Here is a 23969-nt window from a genome sequence, read left to right as displayed (position 1 = left end):
GCTTGCTCCCAAATTTATTGGCCCGTTTCCTGTCACCAAGATCAGTGGTCCGGGGGCAGTCCGCCTCAAACTTCCTCCCACGTACAGGAGAATTCACCCTGCCTTCCATGTCTCTAAGATCAAGCCCGTGTTTTGGGCACCTATTAATCCGCCTGTCCCGGTTCCTCCCCCGCCGCGTCTCGTAGATGGGGAACCCACTTATTTGGTTAACCGTATTCTGGACTCGAGAAGGAGGGGACGCGGATTTCAGTACCTGGTGGACTGGGAGGGTTACGGTCCTGAGGAGAGAAGTTTGGTTCCTGCTAGAGACATTCTGGATCACTCTCTGATCGATGATTACAATCGTCAGGTAAGACCGTCAGGGAACGCCAGGAGGCGTTCGTAGGGGAGGGGGCACTGTCACGGTTCATGAATTCACTCTCTCTCTCTCTCGTCTATCGTGTTATGTGTGTGTCTATGGGCGTGGTCACTGATCAACGATGATCAGCAGCGCCAGCTGGTTTCAATTGTTTGTGGCCTATATAAGTTCAGTAACTGGTGTTTCATGTTGTCAGATCGTTGTTTCTCCCTGGTGTGCTCCCGTACCCGTTTCCGGTGTCCTAGTTCCTGCCTGAGTCTTCCTGTGTCGTCGTCGTCTTGGATCTTCACGCTTCTCTGGATTATTCGTTCACCTTCACGAGGATTGCGCACTCACCGGGATTCGAGGGATCATCACCGAAGCAGCACTATCATCGTTGCCCACCAAGGTCCCTGTGTCACCGTGCCATCTGCCTTGTGTCCGCCCCTGTGTTGCCCTGTATTTACTGTGACTTCCTGACTTTTGAGCTTGGTTAATAAACACGCCTTGCGATTACATCCTGTCTCAGTGTTACGTAACACTACTTGCTTAAAATAAAATATATAAATATCAAACATTTAAAGCATATCACAATGTTAAAGTAGCAGAAAGTTTTACTACAATGCAGAGGTATGTTTCTCTTCTGCAATATCTTGGACAACTAGTAAAATGACAGGATCTAGGTCCTCACTCCTGATTCCAGTACTTATTTATATTTGGGTTTAGTTTTCCAATCTTCAATAAACACAAAGAATAGTGGGAAATAAAGAACACATATAAACTCTTGTCTCACTTTACTGGAATTCACTGATGAGAAATTATATATATAAGTATATATACAGTTTCATTTAACAAATGTTTTTGTCTCTGTGGCCTCTGCTATGATCGTAAAATCAACCAAACATCAAGGTAGCAGTTCCCGCAATATGTTCAAATGATATTCAGTTTAACTGACAGAATGTATTACATTTTACTTCAGATTCTCTTTCTCAAGTCAATCAATATACCTGAGTGAGAGTCACAAAAGTCGCAACTCAATATTCACATATTTACCTCACTATGGAACTGGGCTGGTATTGGAGTGTCCAGATATGGCAGGGCAATCAAATCAACCAACACCAACCTGTTCAAAAATAACAAGTCTTTTCCTTTTAAACACAAGAAAAGCAATTTAAAGGAATCAGTGAACACATCGTCCACATGAATGTTGCAGTACAGTCTTTCCAGCAAACACGGCAATATAGATTAATTCCAATGAAAGGCTCTGTTTTCAGTTATGGAAGTCCATGCAGATGTCCATCCCAAAAAAAGAAAAGAAAAAGACAAATATGCAAATTTTGAGACAAAAACACAGCAAAGCATAAAAAAGAACGCTGAAATATATAAAAATTTAAATTAAGGCGCAATGGCTTGATTTTCCAAAATAAGGAAATATTGGAAACAAGGAGAAATACAGTCGGTGTGTACTTGAATAAAAATGAAGAAAACTCCCTTTGATTGGAGACAGAGACCTGTCTCAGCACACAGGGACATTTTAAAATGCTTATCATGAAAAACTTTTTAGACAAAAAACTAAACAAAAAACAATCAAATCTGATCCAACTAATCAAGGTCTGCAGGATCACTAGACACTTAAAAGCAGGTGTGATTTGGAGCTTAACTCTGCAGAGCTGTGGCCCTCCAGGAATTGAGTTAAGGCCACATTCAGCCCAATATCGTGTTTTATGTGGGTTCTAAGACTTTTTGGAGATGCTCTGACCCATTCATTCAGCTATCCCTCACAACCTTCTGCTTGCCCAATTTGTTTCATTACAACACATGAAATTCAAAAACGTACTTTTCCTTTGCTGCCTAATATGGCCCACTGCAGTGGCAGGTGTTAATGTCCCCTTTCAGTCGTTTTTAGTGTTTTTGCTGATCAGTGAATGAAATTGTGGCTTTTCATTTAAGAGATGTCTGTCCAAGCTGATTTTGTGTCTTTCAGGAGGACCCAAAAGAGCTGAGCTTCTGGCTGGAAGATCTCTACACCCCTGGTTATGATTCACTGCTCAAGAAGAAAGCAGCTGAAATAAAGAGAAACAAAATTTGTAAAATGCTTGCAGCCATCATTCTGTTAGTTTGCGTGGTTGTGATTATTATTACAGTGCCAATATTGGTAACACAGTCAAGAGACTGATGGAGCGACGACAATCACTAAAACTGCCTCTATTCCTACAACAATCTGACAGTTCAGGTGAACAACAGCAAGCACTTCACATCATGTTCATGTCCTATGATATCGACGGGTGTCAGTATGATGAATTAAGAGAAATGTTGTGTTTACATGTAAGTATCAATTCTACTTACCTGCTGGTTTCTTGCTCTGCTGTTTTGATTAACATTGTAAATGAGCATACCTGCACATTAAATTCCCTGTGTTAAATAAACCCCCCTCTGTGTTAAAAGTAACACTGAAGCAGTGTTAGAGTTAAATAGATTTCAATTGCTAATTAACTAATAAATGTTTGTTTACTGAAGACACTTTCATGATAACAAGCAGAATCACTGGCTATGTTTACATGCACACTTATTGTTTAATCAGACTGAATTCATAACGATTGATGAATCTGATTGTAGTGTTTACATGTATGCTTAATAAAGTTATCCGGTTGATGTGCGGATTTATATGTCACAAGCTTCAAATCGGAATAGATTTTTTTAGACATGCACACACTACCCAAATAGTGAAAGTGAAAAGTGAAAGTGTCATATAGATAACATTGAGTTTCTCACTGTTTGAACATAATAACCACTCTCCTACATGGTTTCTTTATTTCTTTTTAATAGCAGAATTATTGTATAGATGTTTATGCATAAATAAACATATAAACTACTGTGCTGCTCATATTTATCACGCAAAATTAAAAAGCCCCTCCCCGTGCCCAAAACGGGTTGCCTCTGGATAAGTACCCTAAACAAGGCAGTTTATGTGCATTGACAGAAAGTATCAGAAAAATTTATACAAGACATAGTCAACCAGACGATGAACACTATTAACAGCAATTATAATGTGATTGCATATTAAAGGCATAGTTCACCCAAATAGCAAAATTACCCTCATGTTGTTCCAAACCCGTAAGACCTCCGTTTATCTTCGGAACACAGTTTAAGATATTTTAGATTTAGTCAGAGAGCTCTCAGTCCCTCCATTGAAACTGTGTGAACAGTATACTGTCCATGTCCAGAAAGATAAGAAAAACATCATCAAAGTAGTCCATGTGACATCAGAGGGTCAGTTAGAATATTTTGAAACATCGAAAATACATTTTGGTCCAAAAATAGCAAAAACTATGACTTTATTCTGCATTGTTCAAAACAAAGCAGTTTGTCATATCCATTTTGCGAATGAATCATTCGATGTAACCAGATCTTTTTGAACCAGTTCACCAAATCAAACTGAATTGTTTTAACGGTTTGCGTCTATATGCATTAATCCACAAATTGCTTAAGCTGTTTACTTTTTTAATGTGGCTGACACTTATGGAGCTAGATTTGTGTCTTTATTACATGCGAGAAAATAAATGATCTGAGAAAAAAAAAGTTTGAGAGAAAAGGTTTTCATACCAATAGCAAAAAATAACAATATTTGAGACTAAAAAAAGTTTTGAGAGAAAGCATTTTCTCATAGAACATAAAAAATTATAAATTTGATTTTTTTTTTTTCTGACAAAAAAAAAAAATATCTCTCAAAATACTATGGAAAAAAAAACTCTCAAATATATATTTTTTGCTATCAGTGTGAAAACATTTTCAATACAAAATTCTCTCGAAATGCTTTTCTTTGCTCTCGATGCAATTTCTTTGTCAGGATTTTGCTTTCACTGTGAGAATTGTGTCATGTGTGGGGCCACGTTCCTATTGGCCAGTCGGATGAGCATCGTCTTGTCTTGGGTGAGCATCGTCTTGTCTTGGGAGTCGAACGGAATCATTACAACATTGTTTCGTTCACCTGCATAGATGCTGCCTCTGCCTTATGGCTAGTTTAGTTGAGCACGGACACTCCAATGTTTGGGTAAGATGATGACACACAGCTAGCTGTGAAAGTTCAGTATCACTGAAGATTAAACATAAAAAAAGCACTCATATTCAAGAATGAATGTGCATTATATTATTTGCTTGCTAATCGCTAGTAAAGCTAACCAGCCATGATGCTAGGTAAACTTGCAAACTCACCTGGTTTATGCTATTTTTAAATCAAATGCCAAATGAATGTTTTGATTTAGATAGTTTCACGCCTTATTTAGGGAGTAGTGAGCTAGTTTCTTCCTTTGCACTTTGCTAGCCTCAAAGCACCTGAAGAGTAACTGCTTGTTCATACAACCTCCTGTACAACTTTCAATTAACGTTAGTATGCATGGAAGGTGGCAAACCTATAGCTAGCTTACGTTAGACCGTGATTGATATACCGTTTGAAAGTGTCCCATCTAGTTTTGTTTAAAGGGGGGGTGAAATGCTATTTCATGCATACTGAGTTTTTTACACTGTTAAAGAGTTGGATTCCCATGCTAAACATGGACAAAGTTTCAAAAATTAAGTTGTACGTTTGAAAGAGTATTTCTGTTCCAAAAATACTCCTTCCGGTTTGTCACAAGTTTCGGAAAGTTTTTTTCGAGTATGGCTCTGTGTGACGTTAGATGGAGCGGAATTTCCTTATATGGGTCCTAAGGGCACTTCTCCCGGAAGAGCGCGCGCTCCCGTATAGCAGAGCACTGAGAGCACAACAGACATTCACTGATCAGAGCGAGAGCGTTGCGAAATGTCACAAAAGAGGTGTGTTTTTGGTTGCCAGGGCAAGACAACCCTGCACAGATTACCAAAAAAAACAGCATTAAGGGACCAGTGGATGGAGTTTATTTTTACAGAGCATCAACGGAGTTGTGCAGGTGTTTGTGTTTGTTCCCTACATTTTGAAGATGCTTGTTTTACAAACAAGGCCCAGTTTGACGCCGGATTTGCACATCGTTTATTTCTTAAGGATAATGCAGTCCCAACGAAAAAGGGTCATGATCGTGTTTTTGAACCGCATGCGGTGAGTAAAACTGCTTCAAATATCTCTGTGTTTTTAACTTAGCTATCAGCGCGTAAGCACATCAAGTAAACAACATGCGATGTTGTCATCAAACTGCACGAGTAAAACTGCTTCAAATATCTCTGTGTTGTTAACTTAGCTATTGGCGCGTAAGCACATCAAGTAAACAACATGCGATGTTGTCATCAAACTGCACTTTCCACATGTACAGCTTAAAAAAAAAAAGACTACAAAGTGGAACTTAGTCATTTTCCAAAACCGCTAAGCAAATATATACAGTTTCAGTACATACCACATAGAGACGTCGTTACTGATGCTGCTCTTGTTAAATTTCAGCCTCTGGATCTGATTCTGGATCATAAATATACGTTGAATCTGACTGTTAGCCATGGTTTGTTTTGAATGTTTTTTTTTTCTTCACGGTCATGTCACAGCTTCCAAACGCTCTCAACGCAAAAGCCTACTGGCACTCATGATTCTTTAGCTCCGCCCACACGTCACGCCTCCAGCCGGTCGTGTTTTTCCGGGAAAAATCGGTACAGACTATCTTTCTCTTATGAATATAATAAAACTAAAGACTTTTTGGAGTTATGAAGGATGCAGTACTACTCTATAGGTACTCAAGATTAACAGGATATTGAGTGAAAACAAACATTTCACCCCCCCCTTTAAAATATTCTTTGAATGGTTGTTGCAGTACACGGCATGTGTATCTTGCAAACTCAGCTACACGGGGCTTATTTTAAAAAATTTTTACCATCTTGCCGAGGTCTAGTGCTGACAAGGTAAATTCAAAGTGCTTTACCTAAAACAATGTAAAATAATAATGAAGAAAAATAATAACAAGTATAAAACAAGCATTTAGAATGAATTTAAAACAGTTAGAAAATGATTTTACATTAAAAAAAATAAATACAAATAAAATAAAAAACAGTGAAAATATAGTGCAATCATTTCGGACATTGCACATTGCTCATTCAATAAATGCACAGCTAAACAGATGAATTTTAAGTCTAGATTTAAATGTGACTAGTGTTTTAGCACATCTGATCTCTTCTGGAAGCTGATTCCAGCTGCGGGCAGCATAGTAACTAAAGGCGGACTCCCCTTGTTTTGTGTGAACCCTTGGCATTTCTAACTCACTCTATCCTAAAGATCTGAGAGCTCTGTTATGATATCTTATATTCAGTGAGCATATCTGAAATATATTTCGGTCCTAGGTCATTTAGTGATTTATATACAAGTAAAAGTACTTTAAAATCAATCCTAAATGTAACTGGAAGCCAGTGTAAGGACCTGAGGACTGGTGTGATATGCTCAGATTTTCTTGTTCTAGTCAGAATCCTGGCAGCAGCGTTCTGGATGAGCTGCAGCTGTCTAATTGTCTTTTTGGGAAGGCCAGTGAGGAGCCCATTAAAATAGTCCACCCCTGCTGGTGATAAAGGCATGAAGCATTTTGCTGGTTATGCCGACAGTAGTAAGCTCCCACCATAATGAGGGCCCAGTTCAAGTTCTTAACATGTCTAATGAGGATGTGTGGTTGCACCCCAGGACTCGCATCGGTGTCCTGTCACAAGTAGAGCTGGTGGATAATGATCCAGGACACGAGGTAACATTTAAAGAGATAATAGGTTAAAGAGATGGGTCTTTAATCTAGATTTAAACTGCAAGAGTGTGTCTGCCTCCCGAACAATGTTAGGTAGGTTATTCCAGAGTTTAGGCGCCAAATAGGAAAAGGATCTGCCGCCCGCAGTTGATTTTGATATTCTAGGTATTATCAAATTGCCAGAGTTTTGAGAACGTAGCGGACGTAGAGGAGTATAATGTAAAAGGAGCTCATTCAAGTACTGAGGTGCTAAACCATTCAGGGCTTTATAAGTAATAAGCAATATTTTAAAATCTATACGATGTTTGATAGGGAGCCAGTGCAGTGTGGACAGGACCGGGCTAATATGGTCATACTTCCTGGTTCTAGTAAGAACTCTTGCTGCTGCATTTTGGACTAGCTGTAGTTTGTTTACCAAGCGTGCAGAACAACCACCCAATAAAGCATTACAATAGTCTAACCTTGAAGTCATAAATGCATGGATTAACATTTCTGCATTTGACATTGAGAGCATAGGCCGTAATTTAGATATATTTTTGAGATGGAAAAATGCAGTTTTACAAATGCTAGAAACGTGGCTTTCTAAGGAAAGATTGCGATCAAGTAGCACACCTAGGTTCCTAACTGATGACGAAGAATTGACAGAGCAACCATCAAGTCTTAGACAGTGTTCTAGGTTATTACAAGTAGAGTTTTTAGGCCCTATGATTAACACCTCTGTTTTTTCTGAATTTAGCAGTAAGAAATTACTCGTCATCCAATTTTTTATATCGACTATGCATTCCATTAGTTTTTCAAATTGGTGTGTTTCACCGGGCTGCGAGGAAATATAGAGCTGCGTATCATCAGCATAACAGTGAAAGCTAACACCATGTTTCCTGATGATATCTCCCAAGGGTAACATATAAAGCGTGAAGAGTAGCGGCCCTAGAACTGAGCCTTGAGGTACTCCATACTGCACTTGTGATCGATATGATACATCTTCATTCACTGCTACGAACTGATGGCGGTCATATAAGTACGATTTAAACCATGCTAATGCACTTCCACTGATGCCAACAAAGTGTTCAAGTCTATGCAAAAGAATGTTGTGGTCAATTGTGTCAAACGCAGCACTAAGATCCAATAAAACTAATAGAGAGATACACCCACGATCAGATGATAAGAGCAGATCATTTGTAACTCTAAGGAGAGCAGTTTCAGTACTATGATACGGTCTAAATCCTGACTGGAAATCCTCACATATACCATTTTTCTCTAAGAAAGAATATAATTGTGAGGATACCACCTTTTCTAGTATCTTGGACAGAAAAGGGAGACTCGAGATTGGTCTATAATTAACTAGTTCTCTGGGGTCAAGTTGTGGCTTTTTTATGAGAGGCTTAATAACAGCCAGTTTGAAGGTTTTGGGGACATATCCTAATGACAATGAGGAATTAATAATAGTCAGAAGAGGACCTATGACTTCTGGAAGCACCTCTTTTAAGAGCTTAGATGGTATAGGGTCTAACATACATGTTGTAAGTTTAGATGATTTAACAAGTTTATACAATTCTTCCTCTCCTATAGTAGAGAATGAGTGGAACTGTTCCTCAGGGGGTCTATAGTGCACTGACTTTGATACTGTAGCTGACGGCTGAATGGTTGCAATTTTATCTCTAATAGTATCGATTTTAGAAGTAAAGTAGTTCATAAAGTCATTACTGCTGTGGTGTTGGGAAATGTCAACACTTGTTGAGGCTTTATTTTTTGTTAATTTAGCCACTGTATTGAATAAATACCTGGGGTTATGTTTGTTTTCTTCTAAAAGAGAAGAAAAGTAATCAGATCTAGCAGTTTTTAATGCTTTTCTGTAGGATATGCTACTTTCCCGCCAAGCAATACGAAATACCTCTAGTTTTGTTTTCCTCCAGCTGCGCTCCATTTTTCGGGCTGCTCTCTTTAGGGTGCGAGTATGCTCATTATACCATGGTGTCAAACTGTTTTCCTTAACCTTTCTTAAGCGTAAAGGAGCAACTGTATTTAAAGTGCTAGAAAAGAGAGAGTCCATAGTTTCTGTTACATCATCAAGTTGTTCTGAGGATTTGGATATGCTAAGGAATTCGGATACATCAGGAAGATAACTTAAAAAGCAGTCTTTTGTGGTAGAAGTGATGGTTCTTCGATACTTGTAACAAGAAGTAGAATTTACAATTTTGGCTATATGAAGTTTACACAGAACTAAATAATGTCTTGATTATTAATTGATTTAGTCAATCAATGTCTGAACGAGGGACCCCCAGCTAAAGTTAACCAAAAGGTGATCAGTGGGTGGAGTCCTGAGTGTCAGGCATCCTTTGATCTTTTGAAGGAGAAACTAACTAGTGCGCCTGTGCTCGGATTTGCTGATTTGACTGCCCCATTTATACTTTAGACTGACGCGAGTAATCAGGGCTTTTCTTTCCATCTGCAGCATCAAGATGGAAAGAAAAGGGGGATCTCTTACGCGAGCCAAAGATTGCGAAATGCTGAAAGGAATGACAAGAATTACAGCAGCATGAAATTAGAGCTGCTGAGTCTCAAGTGGCCAGTAACTGAAAAATTTCAGAGCTATTTGCTATGTTCCAAATTTACAGTCATCACCGATAATAACCTATTATGTTACCTAAAAACCGCCAAGCTAGGAGCCCTCGAACAAAGGTGGGCGGCGCAACTAGCGGCATTTGATTTTGATGTCCAATACCGACCGGGTCATTGTAATCATGCCGCAGACGCCTTGTCTAGGCAGCCCTTGGCAGGGGAGCCCGCAGTAGACCTGGAAGATGATATATGACAACTGTGTGACTATTTGTAGCCTGGTCCGACGTGGGACTGCTCATGATGCAGAATTGGTCCAAGCAGGGATAGAGAGGTGCGAAGTCCGGCAGATGCGTGCTGTGTAAGCAGGTGGGCTGGCTTCCAGGGAAGCACAGGGGAGTACTCCAATTTGGCCCGGCTATCCTAAAGAGCAATTGGCCACATTTCAGAGTCAGGATCCAGTGTTGAAGGAGTTCAGAATCTTTTGGGATCAGAAACGTAAACCTGCCAGGTTGGAGGTGAAGGTCCTGTCTAAATCCGTGCAATCCTTGATGAAGCAGTGGACCAGATTAAGGGAAAAGGAGGGATTGTTGTATCGGGTAGTGGAGGATATGCGCCATGGGGAGTGCTTCCAATTGTTAGTATCAGCCTGTTTAAGAACTCAGGTGCTGGAGAGTGTACATGCTGGGATGGGGCACCAGGGGATTGAAAGAACCCTGCAGCTGCTGAAGCGAAGATGTTACTGGGTTGGAATGCATGGAGATGTTGAGCAGTGGATTAAGAATTGCCAGCGATGCATTCTTACGAAAATGCCTCAGCCTAAAGTGCATCCACCCATGAGGTCATTCCTTGCCAGCCGGCCTCTAGAAGTGGTGGCAGTGGATTTCACTTTGCTGGAACCAGCTACTGATGGAAAGGAGAACGTCTTAGTTGTCACTGATGTGTTCACCAAGTTCACACAAGCATTTGCGACGCGGGACCAGAAGGCTGACACCACAGCTAAAGTTCTCTTGAGGGAGTGGTTCATGAAATTTGGGGTTCCGGAACGGCTACCTTCCGACCAGGTGCATAATTTTGAAAGCAAGGTGATTGCAGAATTCTGCAAGCTATATGGGATAAAGAAGAGCCATGCCACCCCCCATCATCCTACAGGAAATGCCTAGTGCAAGCGTTTCAATCGCACTCTTCATGAGCTGCTTTGAACACTCCACCCTGACACCAAAAGACGATGGCCTGAACATCTGGCAGAACTGGTCTATGCATACAACGTTACCCCGCATTCAACAACAGGGTATTCTCCTTTCTATCTGATGTTCGGTGTGGACCCTCAGTTGCCAGTGGATGCATTGGTGGGACGAAAATCGGGAGCTGAGACGACTCATGACTGGTTAGCAGTCCATCAGAGACGGCTGAAGGAAGCTCATGAACGTGCCAAGGCCTATGCTGAGAAAAAAGCAGCAGAGCGGATTGAGCTTTCCCATGATAAAATGTATTGCCCCCCTATTGAGATTGGTCAGACTGTATACTTGAGAAATCGACCCCTTGGAAGGAATAAAATACAGGATGCCTGGCATCCGACCCAATATCGGGTGAAAGAGATTCAAGGGACAACGCATACTGTTGAACCATTGGAAGGAGGCCCCATCAGGAGAGTGAATCGGGTGGATCTCAGACCATGTGTGCACATCCCTGATTCAGTGGACCCCAAAAGGTGTTCTGAGCCTAATCGGGAAGTGGATGAGGTTTCAACAGGGGATGTGGACGATGAGAGTTTGGGGGAAGGTGTAGTGCTCTTGGAATGTACTGGTCCAAATGTTGATGACAGTCTCACATGCACTGAAGCTGACAATGAGATGGGAGTTTCAGAGGAATCACCTGTTGATCCGACAGTTCTGGCCAGTATAGAATTTGGGGAAGGGTCTCAAGAGCAAAGTGGGGTTTCTAGTTTCCACCCACCTCAAAGGAGTACCAGATCTAATGTGGGTCAACATTCAAATCCACACCATGAGCCTAGATCAGCCCTTAGTCATAGTGCTGTTTCTCAGATGATAGCCAATTTGGGAACTGTGTTCTTTAGAGAAGCAGTCAAAGAGCTAAGAAGTTCTTACACTGTCACAGAGGACGTTGACAGGTTGGCAGGGGATAATGTAACCAGGTGGTGTTAGAATAGGGGATACGCAAGTAGTGCACTTCCCCTTTAAGAGAGCGACTGCTATTGTTGTCGCACTCAGAGTGCGATATTGAGACAGACAGTTTATGCAGTGCATGAGAGAAGGCAATAGTGTGTCATCCAAAGGTAAATCCATAATTTATGTACATATGATGATATTCATTTAATCTGATGTTAGTTTGTTTCAATCTCGTGTATGTACAATGTGTATTTTATGGTTAGGGATTTGGATGAACGGAGATTGTGTGATATTGCACGTGACAAGTGTTCCAGATTCTCTGTAAAACAGAATTTGGTAAGTGTTAATTGTGATGTCTAAGTGCATAATGTATCTGAAGTGCATGTACAATGCCCTTTGTACATTTATATTTGATTTCCATGAAGCATTGTTTAATTAATATGATGGAAATGCTGACAGTAGGTCTGTGTTTGTTTAGGGTGCCACTGCCGTGTTTGTGTGGTTTTAACAAGCATTGATTCACCCTAAAGGTGTTCCCTAACATTTCAGTATTTATACATTTGGAAGAATTGACACATTATTTGAGTTTTGCTTATTTACTTTTATTTTTGTTTATACATTTGTAACCTCCATTTGGAGTGAAAGTGCAGTTTAAGTGACCCCGTGTGGTGAATCTTATTTTTGTTTTTGTAAATCGAGTGATATTGATACATCACCTGTTATTTGTTGAACTATTGATTTAAAATTTTTTCAAGATCACAACCAGACAAGAAAATCAATACAACAGATTGAATTAAAATACAAAAATAAATTAGCAAATCTGAAAACATTCATTCTGTATCAATTGATTTATTTTGTTAACTGGCAACATATATGCTGTAGTGAATTTCAAGTTTTGTCAAGTCAAGTCACCTTTATTTATATAGGGCTTTACACAAAATACATTGCGGCTTTAAACAAAATACAAAGCAACTGAACAACATTCATTAACACACACATAACAGTGTGTCAATAATGCAAAATGATAGTTAAAGGCAGTTCATCATTGAATTCAGTGATGTAATCTCTGTTCTGTTAAATAGTGTCTGTTCATTTATTTGCAATCAAGTAAACGATATCGCTGAAGATGAAGTGACCCCAACTAAGCAAGCCAGAGGCGACAGCGGCAAGGAACCGAAACTCCATTGGTGACAGAATGGAGAAAAAAACCTTGGGAGAAACCAGGCTCAGTTGGGGGGCCAGTTCTCCTCTGACCAGACGAAACCAGTAGTTCAATTCCAGGCTGCAGCAAAGTCAGATTGTGCAGAAGAATCATCACCATCAAGTCTTAGACAGTGTTCTAGGTTATTACAAGCAGAGTTTTTAGGTCCTATAATTAACACCTCTGTTTTTTTTTTCAGAATTTAGCAGTAAGAAATTACTCGTCATCCAGTTTTTTATATCGACTATGCATTCCATCAGTTTTTCAAAATTGGTGTTTCACGAAGAAATATAGAGCTGAGTATCATCAGCATAACAGTGAAAGCTAACACCATGTTTCCTGATGATATCTCCCAAGGGTAACATATAAAGCGTGAAGAGTAGCGACCCTAATACTAAGCCTTGAGGTACTTCATACTGCACTTGTGATTGATATGATACATCTTCATTCACTGCTACGAACTGATAGCGGTCATATAAGTACGATTTAAACCATGCTAATGCACTTCCATTAATGCCAACAAAGTGTTCAAGTCTATGCAAAAGAATGTTGTGGTCAATTGTGTCAAACGCACCACTAAGATCAAATAAAACTAATAGAGAGATAACACCCACGATCAGATGATAAGAGCAGGTCATTTGTAACTCTAAGGAGAGCAGTCTCAGCACTATGAGTATTTTGTCTTCTGCCATCCGCTCAGCTTTTCTGCATTGTCTTCAATATTCAAAAGACAAGTACTGACCACATGACACTTGCTTGCATTGATAGACATCTTTAAATAGAGCAGCTACACCTCTACCTCTCCTAACAGTCCTGCAGACACTCATGTAAGTGAAGTTAGGAGGCGCAGCTTCATTGAGGATTGTTGCACTGTAGCTGTCTTCTAGCCATGTTTAGTTTTGAAACATAAAATCCAGATTGTTTGTGGTTATAAAGTCATTGATTAGAAATTATTTTTTTTAGTGAGCAAATGTTTAAAAGTGCTAGCTTGATGGCAGTGCTTTGTGTCTTTACATTAATCTTAGTTTGATGCATAATAGGCCACAGATTAGATGAGTTTGCCCTTCGGCTTGAAAAGGCCTTAGGGCTCTAGATACGGCTTTGTATGCATCAAGCTCAGGGATTCCTGTACATTGTTCGGTTCCGGCAACAGAGCCCCTGCAGCAGGGCAACTGGGTGACAGTGAGGCAGCATAGTCATGGGTAAAAACATCACTCTTCTCTTCCGATCAAAACATTAAACAGGTTCTCCCCACTCAGTGATGCACCCACTGAGAAACCTGATGAAAGTGCTCTAGTTATTGGTGATTCTATTGTATGGAACGTGAATATAGAGACACCATCCACCGTAGTCAAATGTTTACCGGGAGCCAGAGCACCTGACATCTTGGCAAATTTAAAAGTGCTGGCTAATTGTAAAAGTAAATACAGTAAGATTGTTATTCATGCCGACGCTAATGATGTTCGACTTCACCAGTCGGAGATCACTAAAAATAACATTAAAGAGGTGTGTGAACTTACAAGCACGATGTCAGACACTGTAAAATGCTTTGGTCCCCTCCCTGCTTACTGTGGTGACGAGATGTTTGACACTTCTCTCTAGAAATATGGCAAATAGTCTTAGGGTTTATACTTGACTTACTGGGGCCCAGGTCAGGAAGCAGACAGACTGGCTAAACCAACCGTCTGCTAGCTGCCTTATGTCACAGAGGTCAGCTAATTCTCAGCACATAGAGACTCTTTCACCTAGATATCACACTATAGAGACTGTGTCTGTTCCCCGAACTAGAAAATACAAAAAACGTCCAAACCAAGTTAAGATTAACAATTTAATTGAGGTTCAACAAATAAAAAAACAGATGCAATATGGATAAACAAATGATAAAGCTTCTCTTATTGAATATCAGATCCCTTTCTACGAAAACACTTTTTGTAAATAATATGATCACTGATCATAACCTAGATGTGCTCTGTTTGACAGAAACCTGGCTACATTATTTTAAATGAGTCCATTCCCCAAGATTACTGTTATAAACATAACATAACAGTCTAAAAGGCAAAGGGGGAGGTGTTGCTTCAATTTATGACAAGGTTTTCAGGAGGGCAGGCTTCAAGTATAACTCGTTTGAAGTAATGGTGCTTCATATAACATTATCCAGAGAAGTCAAGTCAAGTTTATTTAAAGGCTTTAAACAAAATACATTTTGTCAAAGCAACTGAACAACATTGATTAGGAAAACAGTGTGTCAATATTGCAAAATGATAGTTAACGGCAGTTCATCATTGAATTCAGTGATGTCATCTCTGTTCAGTTAAATAGTGTCTGTGAATTTATTTGCAATCACGTCAACGATATCGCTGTAGATGAAGTGACCCCAACTAAGCAAGCCAGAGACAACAGCGGCAAGGAACCAAAACTCGATCGGTGACAGAATGGAGAAAAAAACCTTGGGAGAAACCATGCTCAGTTGGGGGGCCAGTTCTCCTCTGACCAGACGAAACCAGTATTTCAATTCCAGGCTGCAGCAAAAAAACAATAAAACAAATGTTAATGATAAATTCCCTGTTATGTTTGTACTGGCTACTGTATACAGGCCACCAGGGCACCATGCAGAATTTATTAAAGAGTGAATTTTACATCCGAGTTAGATCTAGCTGCAGATAAAGTTTTAATAGTTGGTGATTTTAATATCCATGATGATAATGAAAAAGATGCATTATATAGACATTCTGAACTCTATTGGGGTTAGACAACATGTTTCAGGACAATACAAAACTGAGACACAAATAACGCTGGGAGGAATGCACAGTCCAAGATGGTGGTGAGGAATGATGAATCCGGAAGGCGGAGGTGAGTTGGCAGCAGGAGAGGGTGACACAGGAACTGCGGGGAAGCGAGCCGAAGGTAAGACACACCAATGGTGAAACACACCAATTTGAAAAACTAATGGAATGCATAGTCGATATAAAAAATTGGATGACGAGTAATTTCTTACTGCTAAATTCAGAAAAAACAGAGGTGTTAATTATAGGGCCTAAAAACTCTGCTTGTAATAACCTAGAACACTGTCTAAGACTTGATGGTTGCTCTGTCAATTCTTCGTCATCAGTTAGGAACCTAGGTGTGCTACTTGATCGCAATCTTTCCTTAGAAAGCCACGTTTCTAGCATTTGTAAAACTGCATTTTTCCATCTCAAAAATATATCTAAATTACAGCCTATGCTCTCAATGTCAAATGCAGAAATGTTAATCCATGCATTAATGACTTCAAGGTTAGATTATTGTAATGCTTTATTGGGTGGTTGTTCTGCAAGCTTAGTAAACAAACTACAGCTAGTCCAAAATGCAGCAGCAAGAGTTCTTACTAGAACCAGGAAGTATGACCATATTAGCCCGGTCCTGTCCACACTGCACTTGCTCCCTATCAAACATCGTATAGATTTTAAAATGTTGCTTATTACTTATAAAGCCCTGAATGGTTTAGCACCTCAGTATTTGAATGAGCTCCTTTTACATTATACTCCTCTACGTCCGCTACGTTCTCAAAACTCAGGCAATTTAATAATACCTAGAATATCAAAATCAACTGCGGGCGGCAGATCCTTTTCCTATTTGGCGCCTAAACTCTGGAATAACCAACCTAACATTGTTCGGGAGGCAGACACACTCTTGCAGTTTAAATCTAGATTAAAGACCCATCTCTTTAACCTGGCATACACATAACATACTAATATGCTTTTAATATCCAAATCCGTTAAAGGATTTTTAGGCTGCATTAATTAGGTAAACCGGAACCGGAAACACTTCACATAACATGTACTTGCTACATCATTAGAAGAATGGCATCTACGCTAATATTTGTCTGTTTCTCTCTTGTTCCAAGGTCACCGTGGCCACCAGATCCAGTCTGTATCCAGATCAGAGGGTCACTGCAGTCGCCCGGATCCAGTACGTATCCAGACCAGATGGTGGATCAGCACCTAGAAAGGACCTCTACTGCCCAGAAAGACAGCAGAGACCAGGACAACTAGATCCCCAGATACAGATCCCCTGTAAAGACCATGTCTCAGAGGACCACCAGGACAAGACCACAGGAAACAGATGATTCTTCTGCACAATCTGACTTTGCTGCAGCCTGGAATTGAACTACTGGTTTCGTCTGGTCAGAGGAGAACTGGCCCCCCAACTGAGCCTGGTTTCTCCCAAGGTTTTTTTCTCCATTCTGTCACCGATGGAGTTTCGGTTCCTTGCCGCTGTCGCCTCTGGCTTGCTTAGTTGGGGTCACTTCATCTACAGCGATATAATTGACTCGATTGCAAATAAATGCACAGACACTATTTAAACTGAACAGAGATGACATAACTGAATTCAATGATGAACTGCCTTTAACTATCATTTTGCATTATTGAGACACTGTTTTCCAAATGAATGTTGTTCAGTGCTTTGACACAATGTATTTTGTTTAAAGGGGGGGTGAAATGCTATTTCATGCATACTGAGTTTTTTACACTGTTAAAGAGTTGGATTCCCATGCTAAACATGGACAAAGTTTCAAAAATTAAGTTGTACGTTTGAAAGAGTATTTCTGTTCCAAAAATACTCCTTCCGGTTTGTCACAAGTTTCGGAAAGTTTTTTTCGAGTATGGCTCTGTGTGAATTTCCTTATATGGGTCCTAAGGGCACTTCTCCCGGAAGAGCGCGCGCTCCCGTATAGCAGAGCACTGAGAGCACAACAGACATTCACTGATCAGAGCGAGAGCGTTGCGAAATGTCACAAAAGAGGTGTGTTTTTGGTTGCCAGGGCAAGACAACCCTGCACAGATTACCAAAAAAAACAGCATTAAGGGACCAGTGGATGGAGTTTATTTTTACAGAGCATCAACGGAGTTGTGCAGGTGTTTGTGTTTGTTCCCTACATTTTGAAGATGCTTGTTTTACAAACAAGGCCCAGTTTGACGCCGGATTTGCACATCGTTTATTTCTTAAGGATAATGTAGTACCAACGAAAAAGGGTCATGATCGTGTTTTTGAACCGCATGCGGTGAGTAAAACTGCTTCAAATATCTCTGTGTTTTTAACTTAGCTATCAGCGCGTAAGCACATCAAGTAAACAACATGCGATGTTGTCATCAAACTGCACGAGTAAAACTGCTTCAAATATCTCTGTGTTGTTAACTTAGCTATTGGCGCGTAAGCACATCAAGTAAACAACATGCGATGTTGTCATCAAACTGCACTTTCCACATGTACAGCTTAAAAAAAAAAAGACTACAAAGTGGAACTTAGTCATTTTCCAAAACCGCTAAGCAAATATATACAGTTTCAGTACATACCACATAGAGACGTCGTTACTGATGCTGCTCTTGTTAAATTTCAGCCTCTGGATCTGATTCTGGATCATAAATATACGTTGAATCTGACTGTTAGCCATGGTTTGTTTTGAATGTTTTTTTTTTCTTCACGGTCATGTCACAGCTTCCAAACGCTCTCAACGCAAAAGCCTACTGGCACTCATGATTCTTTAGCTCCGCCCACACGTCACGCCTCCAGCCGGTCGTGTTTTTCCGGGAAAAATCGGTACAGACTATCTTTCTCTTATGAATATAATAAAACTAAAGACTTTTTGGAGTTATGAAGGATGCAGTACTACTCTATAGGTACTCAAGATTAACAGGATATTGAGTGAAAACAAACATTTCACCCCCCCCTTTAAAATATTCTTTGAATGGTTGTTGCAGTACACGGCATGTGTATCTTGCAAACTCAGCTACACGGGGCTTATTTTAAAAAATTTTTACCATCTTGCCGAGGTCTAGTGCTGACAAGGTAAATTCAAAGTGCTTTACCTAAAACAATGTAAAATAATAATGAAGAAAAATAATAACAAGTATAAAACAAGCATTTAGAATGAATTTAAAACAGTTAGAAAATGATTTTACATTAAAAAAAATAAATACAAATAAAATAAAAAACAGTGAAAATATAGTGCAATCATTTCGGACATTGCACATTGCTCATTCAATAAATGCACAGCTAAACAGATGAATTTTAAGTCTAGATTTAAATGTGACTAGTGTTTTAGCACATCTGATCTCTTCTGGAAGCTGATTCCAGCTGCGGGCAGCATAGTAACTAAAGGCGGACTCCCCTTGTTTTGTGTGAACCCTTGGCATTTCTAACTCACTCTATCCTAAAGATCTGAGAGCTCTGTTATGATATCTTATATTCAGTGAGCATATCTGAAATATATTTCGGTCCTAGGTCATTTAGTGATTTATATACAAGTAAAAGTACTTTAAAATCAATCCTAAATGTAACTGGAAGCCAGTGTAAGGACCTGAGGACTGGTGTGATATGCTCAGATTTTCTTGTTCTAGTCAGAATCCTGGCAGCAGCGTTCTGGATGAGCTGCAGCTGTCTAATTGTCTTTTTGGGAAGGCCAGTGAGGAGCCCATTAAAATAGTCCACACCTGCTGGTGATAAAGGCATGAAGCATTTTGCTGGTTATGCCGACAGTAGTAAGCTCCCACCATAATGAGGGCCCAGTTCAAGTTCTTAACATGTCTAATGAGGATGTGTGGTTGCACCCCAGGACTCGCATCGGTGTCCTGTCACAAGTAGAGCTGGTGGATAATGATCCAGGACACGAGGTAACATTCCATCGCATTTCTGCTTATGCCGAAGAGATTTCTCTGGGGGCCAAGTCACCCTCAAATCAAGAGCTGTGCTCTAAAGTAGTGTCTCAGCTGGACATTGGAGGTACGGTAGAACAGCAAACCAAGTTGAAAGCATTACTCACTGAATATGCTCATGTGTTCGCCATGGGGGATGAGGATCTCGGGTTTACAAACAGAGTACAACATTAAATTAATTTGGTGGACGATTTGCCTGTTAACCTTTCGTATCGTAGAATTCCACCGAACCAATACATAGAGGCCAAGGAGCATATAGCGAAACTCTTGAGAAAAGGTGTTATCCAAGAGAGTTCAAGCGCCTATGCATCCCTAGTGGTGCTAGTGAGAAAGGCTGATGGTAGTATTAGGTTGTGCGTTGACTACCGCAAGCTAAATCTGAAAACTAAGCGTGATGCCTTTCCACTGCCACGAGTGGATGAGAGTTTTGATGTGCTACGAGGCGCCCAGTTCTTTTCAAGTATCGACCTGGCCAGTGGATATCACCAGGTGGCTCTAGCAGAAAAGGATCGGCACAAGACGGCCTTTAACACGCCCTTTGGGCTGTATGAACCTCTAAGAATGCCGATGGGGTGTGTAACGGGCCTGCAACTTTTCAAAGATTAATGCAAACAACAATGAATGATCTAATCTTCCAGATTATGCTTGTGTATTTGGATGACATTTTGGTGTTTTCCAGAACATTTCATGAGCATTTGGAGAGGTTGCGGACTGTGTTAACAAGGCTAGAGGAGACTGGACATAAAGTCAAAACCGGAAAATGTCATTTCCTACAGCCTACCGTGACATTTTTAGGGCACCAGGTATCCGCCGAGGATATAGCAACCGACCCTAACAAGATCTCTGCTGTGAAGCAGTGGCCAGTACCCACTACTTTGAAAGCTCTTAGGTCGTTCCTCGGGTTCAGTGGGTATTATAGAAGATTTGTCCCTGGCTTCTCAAAAATTGCAGGGCCGCTGCATGATTTATCAATCAATCAATCACCTTTATTTATATAGTGCTTTAAACAAAATACATTGCGCCAAAGCACTGAACAACATTCATTTGGAAAACAGTGTCTCAATAATGCAAAATGATAGTTAAAGGCAGTTCATCATTGAATTCAGTTATGTCATCTCTGTTCAGTTGAAATAGTGTCTGTTTTTATTTGCAATCAAGTCAATGATATCGCTGTAGATGAAGTGACCCCAACTAAGCAAGCCAGAGGCGACAGCGGCAAGGAACCGAAACTCCATTGGTGACAGAATGGAGAAAAAAACCTTGGGAGAAACCAGGCTCAGTTGGGGGGCCAGTTCTCCTCTGACCAGACGAAACCAGTAGTTCAATTCCAGACTGCAGCAAAGTCAGATTGTGCAGAAGAATCATCTGTTTCCTGTGGTCTTGTCCTGGTGCTCCTCTGAGACGAGGTCTTTACAGGGGATCTGTATTTGGGGCTCTAGTTGTCCTGGTCTCCGCTGTCTTTCAGGGATGTAGAGGTCCTTTCTAGGTGCTGATCCACCATCTGGTCTGGATACGTACTGGATCAGGGTGACTGCAGTGACCCTCTGATCTGGACACCGACTGGATCTGGTGGCCACGGTGACCTCGGAACAAGAGAGAAACAGACAAATATTAGCGTAGATGCCATTCTTCTAATGATGTAGAAAGTACGGTGTTATGTGAAGTGTTCCGGTTCCAGTTTACCTAATTAATGCAGCCTAAAAATCCTTTAACGGATTTGGATATTAAAAGCATATTAGTATGTTATGTGTATGCCAGGTTAAAGAGATGGGTCTTTAATCTAGATTTAAACTGCAAGAGTGTGTCTGCCTCCCGAACAATGTTAGGTAGGTTATTCCAGAGTTTAGGCGCCAAATAGGAAAAGGATCTGCCGCCCGCAGTTGATTTTGATATTCTAGGTATTATCAAATTGCTTTTGATATTCTAGGTATTATCAAATTGCCAGAGTTTTGAGAACGTAGCGGACGTAGAGGAGTATAATGTAAAAGGAGCTCATTCAAGTACTGAGGTGCTAAACCATTCAGGGCTTTATAAGTAATAAGCAATATTTTAAAATCTATACGATGTTTGATAGGGAGCCAGTGCAGTGTGGACAGGACCGGGCTAATATGGTCATACTTCCTGGTTCTAGTAAGAACTCTTGCTGCTGCATTTTGGACTAGCTGTAGTTTGTTTACCAAGCGTGCAGAACAACCACCCAATAAAGCATTACAATAGTCTAACCTTGAAGTCATAAATGCATGGATTAACATTTCTGCATTTGACATTGAGAGCATAGGCCGTAATTTAGATATATTTTTGAGATGGAAAAATGCAGTTTTACAAATGCTAGAAACGTGGCTTTCTAAGGAAAGATTGCGATCAAGTAGCACACCTAGGTTCCTAACTGATGACGAAGAATTGACAGAGCAACCATCAAGTCTTAGACAGTGTTCTAGGTTATTACAAGTAGAGTTTTTAGGCCCTATGATTAACACCTCTGTTTTTTCTGAATTTAGCAGTAAGAAATTACTCGTCATCCAATTTTTTATATCGACTATGCATTCCATTAGTTTTTCAAATTGGTGTGTTTCACCGGGCTGCGAGGAAATATAGAGCTGCGTATCACCAGCATAACAGTGAAAGCTAACACCATGTTTCCTGATGATATCTCCCAAGGGTAACATATAAAGCGTGAAGAGTAGCGGCCCTAGAACTGAGCCTTGAGGTACTCCATACTGCACTTGTGATCGATATGATACATCTTCATTCACTGCTACGAACTGATGGCGGTCATATAAGTACGATTTAAACCATGCTAATGCACTTCCACTGATGCCAACAAAGTGTTCAAGTCTATGCAAAAGAATGTTGTGGTCAATTGTGTCAAACGCAGCACTAAGATCCAATAAAACTAATAGAGAGATACACCCACGATCAGATGATAAGAGCAGATCATTTGTAACTCTAAGGAGAGCAGTTTCAGTACTATGATACGGTCTAAATCCTGACTGGAAATCCTCACATATACCATTTTTCTCTAAGAAAGAATATAATTGTGAGGATACCACCTTTTCTAGTATCTTGGACAGAAAAGGGAGACTCGAGATTGGTCTATAATTAACTAGTTCTCTGGGGTCAAGTTGTGGCTTTTTTATGAGAGGCTTAATAACAGCCAGTTTGAAGGTTTTGGGGACATATCCTAATGACAATGAGGAATTAATAATAGTCAGAAGAGGACCTATGACTTCTGGAAGCACCTCTTTTAAGAGCTTAGATGGTATAGGGTCTAACATACATGTTGTAAGTTTAGATGATTTAACAAGTTTATACAATTCTTCCTCTCCTATAGTAGAGAATGAGTGGAACTGTTCCTCAGGGGGTCTATAGTGCACTGACTTTGATACTGTAGCTGACGGCTGAATGGTTGCAATTTTATCTCTAATAGTATCGATTTTAGAAGTAAAGTAGTTCATAAAGTCATTACTGCTGTGGTGTTGGGAAATGTCAACACTTGTTGAGGCTTTATTTTTTGTTAATTTAGCCACTGTATTGAATAAATACCTGGGGTTATGTTTGTTTTCTTCTAAAAGAGAAGAAAAGTAATCAGATCTAGCAGTTTTTAATGCTTTTCTGTAGGATATGCTACTTTCCCGCCAAGCAATACGAAATACCTCTAGTTTTGTTTTCCTCCAGCTGCGCTCCATTTTTCGGGCTGCTCTCTTTAGGGTGCGAGTATGCTCATTATACCATGGTGTCAAACTGTTTTCCTTAACCTTTCTTAAGCGTAAAGGAGCAACTGTATTTAAAGTGCTAGAAAAGAGAGAGTCCATAGTTTCTGTTACATCATCAAGTTGTTCTGAGGATTTGGATATGCTAAGGAATTCGGATACATCAGGAAGATAACTTAAAAAGCAGTCTTTTGTGGTAGAAGTGATGGTTCTTCGATACTTGTAACAAGAAGTAGAATTTACAATTTTGGCTATATGAAGTTTACACAGAACTAAATAATGTCTTGATTATTAATTGATTTAGTCAATCAATGTCTGAACGAGGGACCCCCAGCTAAAGTTAACCAAAAGGTGATCAGTGGGTGGAGTCCTGAGTGTCAGGCATCCTTTGATCTTTTGAAGGAGAAACTAACTAGTGCGCCTGTGCTCGGATTTGCTGATTTGACTGCCCCATTTATACTTTAGACTGACGCGAGTAATCAGGGCTTTTCTTTCCATCTGCAGCATCAAGATGGAAAGAAAAGGGGGATCTCTTACGCGAGCCAAAGATTGCGAAATGCTGAAAGGAATGACAAGAATTACAGCAGCATGAAATTAGAGCTGCTGAGTCTCAAGTGGCCAGTAACTGAAAAATTTCAGAGCTATTTGCTATGTTCCAAATTTACAGTCA

At 40.2% G+C, this 23969-nt stretch overlaps 1 protein-coding gene and 1 long non-coding RNA gene across 2 annotated transcripts in view; one reads left to right on the top strand and one right to left on the bottom strand.

The window, feature by feature from the left end:
- Positions 1-2513, top strand: part of LOC127966197 (major intrinsically disordered NOTCH2-binding receptor 1-like) — a 38585-nt gene extending 36072 nt beyond the window's left edge. The window contains exon 3 of the mRNA XM_052567036.1: positions 2322-2513. Coding sequence (XP_052422996.1) covers positions 2322-2513 — 192 coding nt within the window. The remainder of the gene's footprint in view (positions 1-2321) is intronic.
- Positions 1-23969, bottom strand: part of LOC127966202 (uncharacterized) — a 129572-nt gene that overhangs the window by 91349 nt on the left and 14254 nt on the right. The window lies entirely within an intron of this gene.

The sequence above is a fragment of the Carassius gibelio genome, chromosome B10, assembly GCF_023724105.1.
Source record: "Carassius gibelio isolate Cgi1373 ecotype wild population from Czech Republic chromosome B10, carGib1.2-hapl.c, whole genome shotgun sequence".
NCBI classification, from domain to species: domain Eukaryota; kingdom Metazoa; phylum Chordata; class Actinopteri; order Cypriniformes; family Cyprinidae; genus Carassius; species Carassius gibelio.
Note: the sequence above shows the minus strand (reverse complement) of the source record. Positions and strands in the feature narration are given on the sequence as shown.